We start from the raw sequence: 16581 nt of genomic DNA, 5'->3' as shown, positions 1-16581 counted from the left end.
AGTAAAATTCTGTCCCAGATGCTAAAGAAATTGGATTAATAGCCTCTCACACACATACACAAGTCTTTTTTTGTTTTTCCTAGGCAGTTGTTTCTTGGTTTACATGAAGTATTAATTTTTTCGTGAGGAACAGGTGCATTTACTGTGTGCTGATTTAGGATTGAATCCTTGGTTTGTAGTAAAGAGTTATATGCCAGAAAACTATGATGTGACATTTCCAAGCACATATCTGACTGCTTTTTGTGGAAACATGACTATTTCTGAGTTTTCTGGAGTCACGAAAAGGCTTCCCTTGTTTAATGATTATGAGAGTTAAAATTGGGCACTTGTATTCTTTGAAAATCTGTTCAGCTATTAGTAATTAAATGTTTTTGGGATGTGTGGATTCAAGAAAATCAGTATTGTTGAAATCAATTTTGAAAGTTTATTAGTGATAACAAGATCATCTGGCCATGTGCTACATTCAAATTTTTCATTTGTCATTTATTAGTAATCTAGGGCTGAAGAGATTTCAGTTGTTGCCAAATAGCAGCTGTAGGCACTGACCTTACGATTATTTTCAAGTTATTTATTAAATCTTAAACTTTACTTCTCCCTTCCTTTTTTTCTCCATGCCTTTTGGTAGTCTGCAGTTCTTTGTTCTGGCTTTGGAGAACTTGGATCCTCTAAATTGGCAAACTCTGCTGGATCCCAAATCTTGGACCAATTGAAATCTCCAGGTTTGGGTCAATTTACCTCTCAACAAAACAATAGTAGCTCTACCACCACTACCACAACTACCACATCGTCTTGGGATCTAAAACCACCCATTACTCAGTCCTCAGTCCTTAGTCAGTTTGGTAAGTGCTTTCACATAATCTCTCTATCTCTATTAGTCTGTAAAAGTTCTTAATGCCAATGACAGTTTAGAATGGCTTCCATGAAAGGCTTTTAAAAATGCAATTCTAATAATAAAATTGGTTACAAGGTTTAAGTTAAGTTTATCTGCTGGTAATAGATGTTACAAATGTATCACAAACTAAATTTTGATGGGCTTAAGCTTCTCTGTAGAGTCTTTAGAAGTTGTTGAGTCTTCGTGTAGTGACATCTTTGATTTGGTGCACCTATTTAAGTGGAGCTTTGATGTGACTTTATTCACAGCAAATCCTGGAAAATAAGTATTTTAGTCTTTGTACCTGTGCTGCTTCTAGCTGAATATAAGGTTGTACCATATTTTGTCTTTTTCCATTTTTTTCTCTTATAACTTTTACATGAGTTCTGAATGAGTACTATGTAATTGCTTCATAATGTGCATCGTATCTCCTTGTGTGAAGTCTGCATGTGCTCAGAATGATGCAGATTACTCATATTGTCTGTAGTTGGATGGATTTTCATTTAATTAAGTACAATTGGCAGGAACAGCAGTGAACATGATAGGAAGCTGTTCTTTGCAGTTCAGTTTGTAGCAGTGTTCTCACTGGAAAGAATGATAGTTCTTGTATCTATCTCTTGTATGTGTGCGTTTCCAAATAGATAAGCAGCCAATTTGATAGCAGTTGTAATCTTTTACATGCAGTAGTTCTGAAAAAAAGTTTATATGCATTTCAAGTTGCTTTCTAATGTGCTCTGTCAAGTGAATAAAAAAAAAAAAACACCTTCAGATTGTGGGTGCTGTGGATCTCCTATGGTTGATGGCCAGTGCTCCAAGCCGTTGTTTGGCTTTCACATCTGAAAATTGTGAAAGAGAAAGAATTGGGGAAAAAACTGCTTATGTGCAGTGTGTCCTGACTTTCAGAAGGATGGAGATGGTAGATGAATTCTTCCTTGTATTGAAAATCTTCACGTTTGTGGGGCAGGAAATCATGACTCATAATACATCTAAATTGCAACTTCAAACACCTTGAAAGTTATCACAGTTTATGGGCACAGTTAATTGCAGTAAAACTTGCCATGTTTGACTAAAACAATCCACAAGCTTTCTGATGCCTAATGTGTAATATTATGTGGCTATTATTTTTAAAGAAAGCTAAATAATGCTTGATGAAAAGCGTTCATTTAAGTTAGGGAGTATCAAATGTTGACATTGTTATTGCAGTGGTAATGTTCTACGTGGAACTTGTGTGGTGCACGCACTAGAAAATAATAGCTGTCAAGTGTGTCAAGTCACCCAGATTTTCATGAAGAGCAGAGTTGAATGATTTAATTTGATTTTTCTCTTTCCACTGCTGACCAGACTTTAAATCCCAGCCTGAACCATCCCCAGTTCTGAGCCAGCTGACCCAGCGACAGCAGCAACAAACACAGGCAGTCCCTGTTCCTCCTCCTGGGCTGGAGTCCTTCTCCTCCCAGGTGAAACTCCGAGAGCCATCCCCGGTAGACACCTCTACAGCTGTCAGCAAAATGTTACAGCTGCCCAGTATATCTATGGAGAACCAGGCAGTGACTGCCCATCAAACCCAGCAGAAACAGATAAAACCACCAAAGCGGAGGATAACTCCAGCATCCAAGGTGGGTAATTCGATGGCACCAAGTACTTAATAATTGTGTGTAAGTTTCTAGGGAGAAGAGGGGCAAAGACCATCATATGTTTTCTGTTTATAGAGCAGGGAATTCTAAGCTGGATAGTTCTGCAGTCCAAAATACAATGATGTTGTCTTTTCCAAGCACATATCTGATTGTTCTGTGTGGAAAATGACTGATGCTGAGTGATTTTGGATTGACACAAGTGGCTGCAAGTTGAATGTTGGATGAAGGGGGGGAGGTGGGCATTGGTGATGGTTGCATATTGCAAAATATAATGGCTAACATGTTCGGCCCCAGATCAGAGCACAGAATCAATAAATTAATTTCAGATTACAAGAATGGAATTAATTTATGTGATGTAAACTGGGGCTTTGTGACAGATGTCGTTAAGAGGAAAGATTGAGGCAGTAACTGAAGAAGCCTGTAGTTATGGGAGGTGAGTGTCAGTCACTGGTACCTTTAATACAGATAGTACACAGAAAGGAACTGTGGCTTTTTTCCCCTTTAAGATTCCTGCTTCTGCAGTGGAGATGCCTGGATCAGCTGATGTGACAGGGTTAAATGTTCAGTTTGGAGCTCTTGAGTTTGGATCAGAGCCTGCACTCCCGGAGTTTGGATCAACTTCAAGCAGTGAGAATACCAGCCAGGCGACCAACAATAGCTTGTACTCAAAATCTGTGAAGTACGTGTGAGTTCCCCTTGTGCCTTCTGAAATGTCCTCTTGAGGGGTCAAGTTTGTGCAAAATATGTAAAGGCACAGTTACTGTGTAGTGGGAGGGGGAAATAATGGTGGCTTGTAAGGCTGTGTTTTCTGTGGATGGCATGTTAAAAGAAGTCTCTCTTCTAATGACAATCAAAACCTTCTGGACGGGTTGATTTGAAGCTGCAGATGACACGAATGGAAAAACCTTAAAGCAAGCTACCTTTTACGGAATTGCTTCCATGTTTGATTGTCACGATTTTTAAATTTGCCAGAGAGTCTGTTCCTTACAACTTATATTTTTCTGCTTTTGATCCAGGAGGGATGAATCTTATACCATATCTGCATGTTAGTAGATTGGCACCAGACTGCAGATCTGATGCTCCTATAGAATGAGAAAAGAAGCCAAGCTTTTCAGTCTGCAGAAGCTTTTACTGAAATGCTAGAATAGGAGATGATAAAGACAAATGTGTCAATAACCCATTTTTCTTCCTTACTCTTAGCTTTCTACTCTTAGCTTTCAGTAGAAAGCTTCCTGAAGTTTATTCAGAAGCACTAGTAAAAATGAACTTCCACATTCATTTCTAGTTCCGTAAACGATTTAAGCTGTTTAGAAAATAAAACCCCTGCATGTTTTAGTTTTTTTAACTCTTTGCGTATTGAGTTAGACTGCTACTCTGTTAGATTTCTATTCTAAGAAGATGAGGTGTTTATCATCGTACTCTGGCCTTTATGGATCTAGTTGATTAAGAAAGAGGTTGTGATCATTAATTTATCATTTGAGAGGATGGAAATAAGTAGACTGACAAGTGTGGTAGGGCTTACAGGAGGAAGGTGAGTGGTGCTTAAAGCAGCTGGTGGCTTTGAAAGGCTACTGGGGACCAAAGCAAAATTGTATTTATTCATGATTTTTTTTCTAATATAAATAGTGTAAATTTGACTGTCTTAGTTTAGTAAGTTTTAGGTAACTGTGTAGGAGCTGATATTTCATGAAAGTGTTTGATATCTAATTTACCATTGTGGTAAATAACTTTTACTTTTTCCAGTGATCCTTTGAATACCTCTTTGCCAATATCCAATACAGTACAGGAGTCCACCTACACAACCTCTGCCATCACCTCTTCCAGCCTGACCTGCTCATCCCAGAGCACTAGCCCGGTAACAACAACTTCCTCCTATGAACAGACTTCTGTGCATAGTAGGATAGCGTACCAAAGCTCCATGGCTCCGTCTGAACCACCCCCCGTTGCAGTTACGGTGAGTGAACTTCAGAAATAAGACTTAGAAAAAGGTAAAATGATCCTATCCCTTTTAAACTTTTATAACCTTGCTATGTCAATGCTTTCAACCAAGCCAAGTGTTTTCTTTGATTCCCAAGCCCACCCTGTTATTTATGCTTTCTTTTCCTATTGTGTAGTCGTTTTGGGCTGTCCTGTATTTGGGATATAAGAGCCTCTGATTTTATGGGTCTTGACATCTTAAATTGCTGTCTGACCTTTTTTCTTAGTAACACTTTAATATTTTAGTTGAGTTTCCTTCCCTGAAGCTTAGCTTTTAAAAAAGGAATTTGCTCTCTATGTAAATATTAGTCATGGTATTTTGCCATAACTTGACAGTTCCTATCCAAAGGCATAATTGCTTAAATTTATAAAGAATCTAGCAAATAGATCTCAAACTGTTTTTGGCCCCTCCAGCATTATTCTTTTGTTGGATTTAAACACCAGTAGGAATTAGTATTGTGCTTTATTTTAAAAGGAATAGGGTGAGATCTGATCTAGGACAGAGGATCTCTTGGGAGATACTTAAAAGCACCTACTCTTTGTACACAGAACATAGGTTTGTTTAAAGAGAATTTGTTGAATGTTTAAGGAACTTGTGAGAGTTTGTAAGTTTATTTACTTCTGGCCTTTGTTATGTAATGGCTCAGTCACACTTGTCTTCTGCACTAGCTCGTATGTACTGGTGAGGATCAAGCGTAGACTATCCACTTCTGTACTCCAGCGTTATCCAAAAAACAACTGGTGCTTCTCAAGTCTTATCTTTCAATGGAAAAAAATTGGCGTCTGTGTAACTTGGATAGTTAAAATTGTGAGTTGCATTAGATCAAAAGCACAACCATTTCCTATATGTTAATGCAATCCTTTCTTTCATATTGGTGTAAACCTGAAGTTTGTTGTATACAGTACATGGGAAGGTCTCCTGCTGATGGGTGTAGTATGGGCAGTGTATGGGATTCTGTATGTTGAGGACACCTTGCACTTGAGAACTTTATTATGTGGTTTTGTTAAAGGCAGTGAAAAGCTAATTTTCTGCCCTTTTGTCTTTCAATTTAGAACAAATATAGAATTTTGCATGAAGCATGTTAAATGTGATTCATTCGGAAAATACAACATACCTGAGATGATTTATTCATTTCTCCTTTGTTTACAGAATGGGCACAGTGGTGTTAGAACACAGGCAGCTCTTGACAGTAAGTTTACAAAGCTTGGATGTGTACAGGACTCTTTCTGATCTTTCCTTATAACTTGGTATGCGCACGATTGTAGCAGTGACATCTGGTTTGAGGTTTTGTATAGTTCTCTGACTAATTTTTGGCTGATCAATGTAAATTTATTTTGTACTTGCACAGGATGTACTGCTTGCTTATTGGAGAAAATGGAAATATGGAAACAGCTCTACTGAATCTATACCCAGTGTGTGCAGTGCTGAGCAGTCTTAAGCATTAGAAAAGCTGCTTTGCTGCTGCTTTTTTTCCTTTCTGGATTTCTCTACTGCAAATTATGTAACATACAATTCCTTATACATTCTTCCAGCTCTTGTTTGGAAAGCTGCAATTAGAATTTAGTGGTAACAAAACAGTCATATTCTTCGAAAGCACCTCTTGCTGGGCGTAGTGCTCAATTGCTCAGTTGTCACCCTGTAGGGAATAAGGGTGACTAACATGCTCCCTCTGCTGGGTTGCTTGCTATCTTACACTAGAGTAACAATAATATGTTGTTCGCTCTGATACTATTCTCTTCATCTTGGCCTTTTTTTTCTGTGCGTGGTAATTTACTTGTTGCACCCCAGTAGCTCTTTTCCCAGAGTCCAAAATAATTAAAAAGCAGTTTTCACTCTTCTTGACATTAATATTCTGGTTTATGGAAGTTTCCAGCAGCTTGAATTAAAAACTTTTGAAATTCCAACACTTCAGTTTTAACTCTGTCCATCTTCTAAACATCTCAGGTATGTCAGCATCAGGACAGCTTTTTTTATATTTGAGTGCCAAGAACTTGAGTATTCAGACCAATGAACTGTTTTCATTAATGCCAAGTTCTGTTTAAGTGAGCAGGAGGAAGGGTATATGCCTAAAGAGTTACTTATTAAAGATTGTAATGTATAGGACAACTTTACAAATAGAAAACTTATTTACTCTTCCATATAGAATTTATGATTTTGGAAATTCACTACGGGATTCGTCTTCTTGCTATGAAAAACAAAGATCTGAGAATTTCTAATATTTTTTAAATTATTGTGCAACAGTTTTATTAGTCCCTTTTTCTATACTGGTTCCCTTTGACAACATTTCTATTTTTTTCTTATCTCAGGCCCATAAACCAGAATCAGTCTTTTACTGTTTATCTCTTTCATGTGTCCAAACTATTTTGAAATTCTTTTTGTAAACATTTGAAAGCACTGACTGTTTTCCTTCTGTATATGCCGCTAATATCCTTAGTTGGTCATCTCTGATCTTTCCTACTGCTGCTCTTCAATGTCCAGGTCTCACCCTTCCTAAACATGTAGCTGTTCAGAACATGCTTGGATGACAATTCTGACTGTCCTATTTGTTTTCTGGTTTTCTTTTTGTCTGGCACATCATGTTCAGGCATTGTTTAAATGATCTTAATGAAGTCCCTTATACTGAGGTTATCTACTTTGATTTCAAGGAGTGAATCCTGGCCTAACTGTACTGAGAGTTATAAGTGGTCTTTACTTATTTTTATATGAATATTGCCAGGAGGTATCAGGTTATACAGTTGTGTTCTTCATAGCTATGTTTTTGCCACTTGAATTTTCTTTGTCAGCTATGCTCATGCTTATTGCCAAGGTCAAGACCTCTTGATTTCTGTTTGCATAGCAGCTGATCCAGCAACCTGGCTTCTCTCATTTAGGGAGAAAACCGTTAATGTGAACAGTGATGCTTAACTTCTAAACAGGGTCTTGTTTGGTCAGACAGCATTCTGACTGTCTGACTTAACAAGCGTTCCAAGATAGCAGTGATCCACCGGGTGGTGATCTTCAGTGTTGTATGAAAGTATGGCCCAGCGTAAGGCAGGGCTCAACTATTTCTGAGATTTATTGGTGTGCATGTGTGTCTAATTCTGTGCATTACCCTCCTTCAGAGGGCAAGAGACAGAAGTGTAGAAACAAAAGGAGGAATTGTTCTGTGTCTTATTGCAGTACAGCGTTCCTTTGGAAAGGCAGATTGGTGGTAAACAAGTTCAATTATAAAGCTAAGTAGCATTAATAATGCTAATCACCCTTTGTTATCTAGATCAAATAAACTAAGGCTATATTTGTCAACTCTTTGAGCGTGCTTAATGCTGTGCTCAATTGCGGCATTTTATTGTAGCTTATTTTGCTTTTAATGCATTACACATTTGAGTCAGTACTGCAAATGGATTAGTTTTATGTGCCCTTTGTACCCCAGTGATCCAAATCTCAGGCATCAATGGTGCTGTGTAGGTTGGACTGAAGAACTGGAGCTGTAGATAAGCTTTGCAGTGCCTTGAAGAGTGCAAACACATTCAGTTTGCAGAAAGGGATTGAAATCAAATGCAAAGAATTTTGAAATAAGGATGGACGTAGGAGCAAAAGCTAATAGTCAGATATTGGGAGGTGAAGTGTAGAAGATGAGTTTACTACATGTGTAGCAGTAAATATTATAATTTTGTAAGTGAAGAGCTTAAAGAGAAATTCATAGTTCTGGTGCCATCTAGTTCTGGTGCCATCTGACTTTTCCTTAATAGCCAGATTGCTTAACACTGTTCCTTGTTCTTAACAACCAGATTTTTGTAAACCAAGGGTAGAATACGTAGTGTTCCTGAATCCAGCTTGGGAGTCAGGTATGCTGGAATTTGTCTCTGAATACCTCTTTTCAACTCATTGCAGCTACTTCATCAGTTCCAGTGTCTAAGACAGAGCCTTCTCCCTCACTACCTTCTGCTGGTTCTATGCCTAGTGTGGTGTCCACCACCGCTTCGCTTCTGCCTTCAGCATCGCAGCACGCAGCAACGTTGCCCAGCTTGCCTCAGTCCAGTGACTTGGCCAGCAGCTCACTTTCCCAGTTAAGCAGGTACGGTAGGAGCTGGGGTGACCTGTGAAGGGAGTAATGTTCTGGGGAAAGGGCAAATATAAGGGCGGCTGACACTGGGGCTATAAGCTATCGGGGTCCCCTTTTCTGGCAGTAACTGGAATTAAGAAAGATGGAGAAGAGGATGTTTCTGTTTTCAAAGTAATGTTAGAGCAGTGCTGCCCTCAAATTTTCATGGCATATAAACACCTTTGTTTTTCAAGGGGCTCTTGCTTCAATCATACCAGCTAAATCAGCTACTTTTATTTCCACCATTTTGCTTTCCCTACTTCGTGCAGTGTCTGGACAAATACACTGCCTTATGTTTGAAGTCATTGCTTTAAGAGTTTACGTTCTGCCCAATTATGAAGTATCGTAGTTTCATTTACATTTGTTTTCTCAAAACTAAAAAAAAAAAAAAAAGAAAATCCATAAGGACATTGTCTCTCTTCTTCCTCAGACATTTCTGTAAGACACGTTGAAACATCAGGTTCCTGGAAGTGTCTTCAGCACAGTTCAGCTCATTTACACTCTTTGATATTTCTGTCCCTGTTACTTGAGCGTTGTCCTCCGGCAGGTGACATGCTGGGCTTGTACTGATTTGTTAGACTTCTAATGCTCACCTTTGTACTTTATTTGTTAATATAAGAAACTAATTTGATGGGATATCAGTTTTATTTCCGTTTCCCAGCTGGGGTACGGCTGATTCTCTTTTGTACTAGCATTTTCTGTTGAATATAATGGTAAATGCAGCAGCTAACCAGAATTATTCCATTCATATTAGAAAAATTCTCTTGACATTTGTTGAAAAGCTGTGCATGTTGGTAGAAGTTTTAGTTGGAGGGTTGTTAACTGTTGGGCAGATACTGAGTGTCATGACAAGATGCCTGAACTCCAGGCATGTCTGACTTGGTTGTGCTGGCAGCTGTTGACTGAGTCTCTGCCATAGGTCAGATAATGAAGTAATGAAGGCTTCTTACAAGGGAAGGGTGGGCAAGGAAATGGTTTAAAACTCTATGCTGGACTCAAGTCATTTCTTTTCTTGCTGCCTGAAGTGGTGTCATCCTATTTCCTCCAGATGGGGAATAGTTTTAAAGGCTTGAAGGAAGCACCTTGAAGAGCTTGTGACAGAAGTCTTTGCCCCTAAATTAGGGCATATGATTTAGTCCAGAGTTTTGTTAAAAACACTGCTCTATTTTCTTGTGGCTATTTCCATGGAGAATATTAAAGTACATGTTGTTATTAGGATCTCTCTTGCTTCTGATTCACATCATGAGCTATTTGAACACCAAACCATACATGCTTTGTATGGCTTTGCTTGGCTTTGTTCAGTATTCATTTGGTTATTTTGTTTAGTCCTATTGTACTTTTTTTGTGTTCTTAACCTTGAATGTAAGGTAGAACTTTTAAGTGTAAGTGTTTGAGAACCAGTTTGTCACTTTTCAAGGAGACATTTAAAGAACTTTGAATTACAAATGAATGTTGGTGCTGCTGTTACTGCCTCAAATCCACAGGTCTGGTCAGCTAGGGAAAGAAGTGGTGCTAACACAGAGCTGCTTCCTAAAGCCAAGTTATCTGCAGATGGTTTTTCATCAGTGGATTCCTTATTCTCAAATTTTACAGTATGTATAAAACTGAACTGATTGTTCTGATTCATCTTCTGAATAAGGAAAAGGTTTTGAGGTGTTGTAGTGGTGGTATGAGTGGTACGATTGAATTACTAGATTTTCTGTAGTAGTATGTCTAATTTTCCTGCTTTCAGAGATGCTATTTGTTCGTTTTTATATTTTTTTTGAGCCTTGCCTTTTGAAGAGAGTATCGAGGCTGTTGGCAGAGTTGTGGAGCACATACCTTGGAGTTATAGTTAGCAGAACTAATGAAATGCAGGTTAAAACATGCAAAGTGGTGAATCAAACCAAAGCACTGCCACACCTAGTACCTGTCCCCTGTGATACCCAGCAGCAGTTGCTCAGGGAAAGAATAAGAAACAAGCCATGTGTTATGTGGAACTTTCTGGTATATTCTGGTTTTGGAATTTACATGACTTACAGGCATTGTATAATTGCTGAAACAACTGTTTTTTCTAAAAATGTAGTAAACTGATAATTAGAAATGATTGATGTTTATGTTTATCATGCTTCTTGTTATTAATAGTTCTCTTTTTTATTTTTATTAAAAAGTAAGTAGTCAGATAATATTTAAAGAAAAATGCCTGTAGGGGGGTGTGTGTGCACATACAGTGGGTATATGGTTTGTTCTAGGATAAATTCATTGTGTTAATTCTTTGCAATTTCTTTCTAGCTCCCTTTCCAATCATCAGAGCAGCCTCTCCCCTGCCTCAGTGTTGTCTTCAAGCACATCACATGCAGTAAGTCCTATTTGCATTTCAACAGATGTTTGGCATATAGTCAGTGTTAATCTGATGATTAAGACCCTCTCTTAAAGTTCATTGTGTCCTGGCACACCAGGAACTGAGACAAGAGGTTTATCTCAGGAGAGAAGGAATGCTAGCCCTCTAGTGGTAAAAAGATAGTCATTACTACTTGTGATTTGTGCTAGATCAAGAATTAAATATTAGAGACTGGCCAGTCATGCAGCTGCAGAGAAAATTTTTGTGCCAGGAGGGGGAGATGGAGTAAAGAGAATTTATTGCAGCAAGTGTGTTAAAAATAGAATTGGCTGTCTGAAACTTCTTCAAAAGGTGGAGTGTTAGCAATCTATACTGGAGAGGTTAGCAGGCAAGGTGGGGGGGGTGATGGAATGATATGTATCATGACAATTGCTTCATGACAGATGATACTGGAGCTTACCATGTGACGTTGTTGTCATGTGAGTAATTCATTTGAGTGAGGTAAATGGTATTGAATACAGTGCTGTAGGTGAGGTTACATAAATGGAAGCCAGGCACTGCTTTATTCTGTGATAGTGTACTTTTGTACAGTCCCAGTTAGGGTGCGCCAGTAGGCTTCTGCTCTTCTTTATTCGTGTATTTTAGTTTGTAATTCTTCATCCTGACTGAATGTGTAACTTGAAAATTCACATTTAGGCAAATGTCCTTCTTCCCTGTTGTGGAAGCTGTTTTAGCTTCTGTGTATTGATGACACTTGCAAGTGTGATCAGCTTTTACAGTAAAGGCACTGTATTGTGCTGGATTCAAACCAGGAACTCCTTTATACCCATGTGTTCCTGTAACATATCTGATCTGTGGTGGTTTACCATGTTGAATTTGTTCTGGGGCATTGCAGTTATAATATTTTAAATTCCACAAAGTGCAATGAGGAAATGACAATAGCAGTGTCCTGTATTCTGGAAAAAAGTCTTTTTGGAAGAATATAGTTTATTTTATATAATAAGTACTAGCTTAAATGAGTAGACAGTCAAAGGGCAAAAAATGATGCGATGGAAGGATGTTTGAGTTTTTGCGATATAATTCCGTGATGATACAGCTGCTTAATTTGAACTCTCATCTAATTTTCTTTGAATACTTGAAAATGACAAGCATGCGACTTAGTTGCTTGCTTGGTACATAAGTAATGCATATACTATTAAACATTCTTTTGCATGACCTGCTGTTACTTAAAAGATTTTTTTTCCACAGCATCTTCCACTGTGGTTTATTTGCTCTGTGATCCTCATTCTTTTTGTCTCTTTTCTAGCACACTAGTGTTGAGAATACAACTTCGCTCCAGCCCTCAACAACTTTTTCAACTGCTTCAACCTCAGCCACTAGCACCACCTCTTCGGTTGTCAGCATGGCAAGCAGTATGAACACTACAAACAGCCTTGGCCTGAGCGTTACCAGTGTTTCTATACCAGCTGCTACCACGCGGGCAGCTCCCTTAGTGTCTTCAGGTTCGCAATATTAACAGATCACGTGGATAGACAGAGGACTTCAGTCTGCAGGGCTGTCAGTTGAGCATCTCACCAGCAATAACTACGCTAAGAAATCCACACTCCTGACTAGCATTTTCAGCATGCTTTACTTGCTGGCTTTTAAAATAAAGTTGCCTGCTTTTGTGTATTTGAAGTATTTGTTAGGGTGTGATGTGGCGTTTATATAGCACATTCTATCCCCAAAGAGCTTTATAAATAGACACCAAAGCAGTTCTCGCTTCAAGTTTTGGACTAGCAGACTTGCCCAGTTTGTATTCCAGTTTGTGATCTGCTCTTGGCTGTCAGTTCACATTAGCTTTCCTTTCAGTCTTCTCTGTGACTTGAATTCATTTGGCAGTATCAAAGTACACTGCAGTGTCCTCATTATCATTTGTCACATCCCTACTGCCACATCTGCAGAGAGGAAAAAAGCTGTCTGATGTGTGGGTTATTCCACAGCAATAATCGCTTCTTCCAAAGCATCCACTGACAGAGAAGGTGGGGAGACTTCTTCGACTGAAGTGGAAGCAATGCTAAATTTCTCTGTTGCTCTTCTAATCAATGTAACCTGCTAAAAGGAAATTCTGTGGAGGGAAGTGAATGATGTAAATATTAAGATCAAACTTAAATACATGAGAATTTCTCATTTCTGATTCCCACTCTTTGTAAATGAAGCATCTGACTGGCCGAAGTGCCTTTTTACCCTTCTGCTTCCTAGCTCTGCTTCATAGAGGCACCTGAGGCTGTCTCAATCTTCTTTATTTTCCCAAATGCAGTAAGTAACCCACAAAAAGTATACTGGCAATATTTAGTGCTTTCTGGTCTGTTGCTGACAGCAAGGGGAAAATGCGTTGACAGGACAGAAAATGAAAGAAAATGATTTGCACTCAGATCAAGACCAATACCTATGTTTTACCTTCTGGAGGGGACCAAGGAAGGAAGTTCCTGTAATTCCTGTAATCCACTGAAAGTAAATGACAAAATCGGACTGTTTTCTGCAGGGACTGTTTTCAGTTTGACGTAGTCTGTGCTTTCCCTTCCTTTAGATATGGTTCAACTTTTCAGGCTATTTTGAGCATTTTCATCAGCACTAAATTTTTCTGTGTAGTTCTGTTCTTTAAAAGCCATGATAGTGCAGCTGCCAGGGCTCGTGAGCTATGTTGTCTCGGTGCTGAAGCCTTTTCTTTTCTAAAGGCTTGTTAAAGCGTCTGTATTTTGGTTCTACAGGCAAAGCTCCCCCAAACCTGCCCCAAGGTGTACCGCCCTTGTTGCATAACCAGTATATTGTGGGACCTGGAGGACTTCTGCCTGCCTACCCAGTAAGCAATTTAATTGTACCTGTCCTTGTTTACTTGAACCTTGGTGCAAGTGGGCCCTCCAGACCTGCTGCTGTCTATGCCAAGGCATTTGTGTTGTCATGTATTGCACTTGGAATTCTTCTTCCAAATGCTGAAGAAATGCAGTCTATTCAGTGGGAGTACACTGTTCACAGAAAATTTCAGAATTGGTGTGGGTGCTGTCAAAGCTGAGCATGTCTTCTGTTATGGTTTTTGGTGGTATAAGGTTTTAGGCCTTTCCATTAAATTTAGACTTACTCAGGTTTGTGTTACTGGAATAGACTTAGTTACAGACTTAGACCCAGTTGAGCTGTGCCATGTGTCCTGTCTGTCATTGTTTGAAAGGTTGCACGGAGATTTTTGATGTCTGACCAGGATCAACATCTCATTATGTAATTTTTGAATCGGAAACTGTTCTAACTGCTTTTCTTATTACATTGAATGTGAGGGATGAGTTGTAGTTTGCTTGATAACCTACTCGTTATGTCTTTAATCGTCATATTCTTGGAAAGAATAATTGCAGAAAAGACTTGCTTTTACTCCCATATCTGAATGCCCAGTAGATCTTTATTAATTCGTGAATGATATATCTGTAAAAACAGTATTGAAGACTGGACAGTCAAGCTCTCTTCAGAGAACTGCTATCACCCGAAAACAATATTAGAGTGACAGGCCATTTTAAGCTCTACTAGCCTTACAATTCTACAGTGCTTCATGATTACTAAATACAACATATAGCCATACACCTTTAACATAGGCTTTGCCTGGAGCAAACTGTGTTTAAAGCCCCAGATTTGTCAGCATCAGAGGAAAGTGTTATAATGATGTTGTATTTTTATCTGTCTTCAAGCAGATTTATGGTTATGATGATCTCCAGATGCTTCAGTCCAGGCTGCCAATGGTAAGTAAATAGCTTGGTTTATTTCATTTTAAGCAAGTTATCTTCAGTATTGATCCTCTGTCCAACACAAATTGCTTTGCTCAGTGGTGATTGAGAGCTTATCCTTATGTTCTGTTTTTTGAATATCCACAGACAGTTTGTTTAGGTGATGTAAATGGGTATAGAGCGATTGTTACATTTGTCCACCTGCAAACTCTGTCTTTTCAAATCTGAAGTCTGAGCATGAGCTTCTTTCTTAGCAAGGGGTGGGCTTGAACAGCAAGGCGTTGTACATAAATTGACAGGCACTGGGTACATCTAGCAGGTTGTTGAAGCTATTAAAGCTGGAGTTCTTTGCATGCATTGTGGCAACAAATGCATCAGCAGGTAAGCTGCAGGAGAGGAAGCACACGATTTTCTTACTTAGTTGAATCCAGAATATAAATGACATATGAGAGAAACTTGAATCATAGGTAGTTAAATTCACAAGGAACCTCACCCTCAATGCAGAAGGGTGAGGAGTTGTTTCCTCCCACCCCAAAACTCGGGTAGAGAACTCAGAAAGGTTGGTAGTATGTAACTAAGAAAAGTGGAAGGATAGATTGATACACTGTATCCATAAAAGCAAAACTGGAGCAATGAGCAGTGATCTGGAAAGAGGTATTAGTGGATGAAGGCTGTAATTAAGCAAGTCAGCATGAAGTTGTCCACGTGGAATCTGGGGGTTAGCCAAATGGAGTACAGGGATGTCCCAGACAAAACCCCGTCTGTCTGCTCATCATCAAAGCAAAGGAAGAGTAGGCCACAAGTGATAATGTGGTTAAGATTTGAAAATGTTCTATGCAAACAAAAACAGCTTAAAAAAAATGTTGCAGAAGAACCAGTCTGACAGATAACTGAATTGAGTTAGGAAAAAAAAATATGGATGATATCTAATAATTAATACTAAACCGGGGAGGGAAGTATTGCCAGAAGAAATAAAAAGTGAGACCCAAAATAAAGTATCTGGTAATGAAAAACAGGTGGAATATTTTCTGTAATGGGCAAATCAAGGCTATGGAAAATGTACTAGTACTTAGCTTCAGAAGAAGCTTCATACCTGTCAGACAATTGAAGTGGAAAACAGACCTTTCTGTTATTTGTAAGTTGTCCATATATTCAGCAGAAGACCTTAAAATTAGGTCTAATATAAATAGCACACAATGATTCAGAAATAAGCGATGAAGGTTTCTGAAAATCTTTTGTATGAGGATGTCTTACTTTCCAGTAAGTTTTTTGAAACCCAAGAAAGTTGCAGTGAGGGCAGATAAAGTCATACTGAGATAAAAGGAAAGACTTAGCTAAATGAAGACCTGGCAGCTTGATATCAGTTCAGGAGAAAGTTATGGGATGGCTGGAAAAATATAGCAGATGTGTCACACAAATTGAGGTGAAGCTATTAAAAACAAGTAAGAAATACTATAATGAATTAGGGAAATGACAATATTGGTATTAAAATAAGAACATGCTTGGATCAAAAAATACCAGTCTACTGATAAAGCTAACTATGACAGGTCTGTACTGCAAGAAGGATTGTTAGGAGTAGATTCATGGTTCTACACCAGACATACTCCCCACAGAACAGAACTGAACTGTTGACATGTTTGTGAGGATGAGTTCATTAAAGACTAAGCAGTGAAACTGGAAACAAGGGAAGGCTCTACTCAGCAAGCATAGGTGGAAGAAGTGAGGCACGGGAGCAAATGTATGAGCTGTAGCCTGGGCTCAGCGCACGAGAGCAAGAGGTGTGGGATTTCCCGGGCTGAGGTCAGGGTGGGTGCCTGGGGCTGCTGTCACACAAAACGTGTGCTATCCGAGCCTGTGTCTTGGCCAGTGGCAGTTGGTTGCAGGGAGTGTGTTTGGGATCTCCTGCCTCACCCCTATTACATGGGTGTTGTTTGAAGGTTCTTGCTGGAAA

At 38.9% G+C, this 16581-nt stretch overlaps 1 protein-coding gene and 2 non-coding genes across 13 annotated transcripts in view; all 3 read left to right on the top strand.

Annotated features, from left to right (window-relative positions):
* The window catches only part of UBAP2 (ubiquitin associated protein 2), a 98280-nt gene that overhangs the window by 55639 nt on the left and 26060 nt on the right, over positions 1-16581 (top strand). For 4 of the 11 annotated variants that reach the window (XM_035565927.2, XM_035565921.2, XM_050716554.1 and 1 more), the window contains 10 exons: positions 626-839; positions 2213-2487; positions 3012-3184; positions 4249-4459; positions 5633-5672; positions 8354-8537; positions 10836-10902; positions 12191-12386; positions 13635-13726; positions 14598-14645. In XM_035565927.2, the coding sequence (XP_035421820.1) occupies positions 626-839; positions 2213-2487; positions 3012-3184; positions 4249-4459; positions 5633-5672; positions 8354-8537; positions 10836-10902; positions 12191-12386; positions 13635-13726; positions 14598-14645 (1500 nt within the window). Of the gene's footprint in view, positions 1-625; positions 840-2212; positions 2488-3011; positions 3191-4248; positions 4460-5632; positions 5673-8353; positions 8538-10835; positions 10903-12190; positions 12387-13634; positions 13727-14594; positions 14646-16581 lie in introns of all 11 variants that reach the window. The other 7 variants (XM_035565926.2, XM_035565922.2, XM_050716555.1 and 4 more) reach the window with 3 other exon arrangements.
* LOC118257713 (small nucleolar RNA SNORD121A) lies at positions 192-275 on the top strand. Its single transcript, XR_004781681.1, has one exon. It is a non-coding gene; the product is annotated as a small nucleolar RNA SNORD121A (small nucleolar RNA).
* On the top strand, positions 2612-2696 carry LOC118257712 (small nucleolar RNA SNORD121A). Its single transcript, XR_004781679.1, has one exon. It is a non-coding gene; the product is annotated as a small nucleolar RNA SNORD121A (small nucleolar RNA).

This window comes from Cygnus atratus, chromosome Z (assembly GCF_013377495.2).
Source record: "Cygnus atratus isolate AKBS03 ecotype Queensland, Australia chromosome Z, CAtr_DNAZoo_HiC_assembly, whole genome shotgun sequence".
Classification (NCBI taxonomy): domain Eukaryota; kingdom Metazoa; phylum Chordata; class Aves; order Anseriformes; family Anatidae; genus Cygnus; species Cygnus atratus.
The sequence above is the reverse complement of the archived record's forward strand: the minus strand, read 5'-3'. Positions and strand labels throughout refer to the sequence as shown.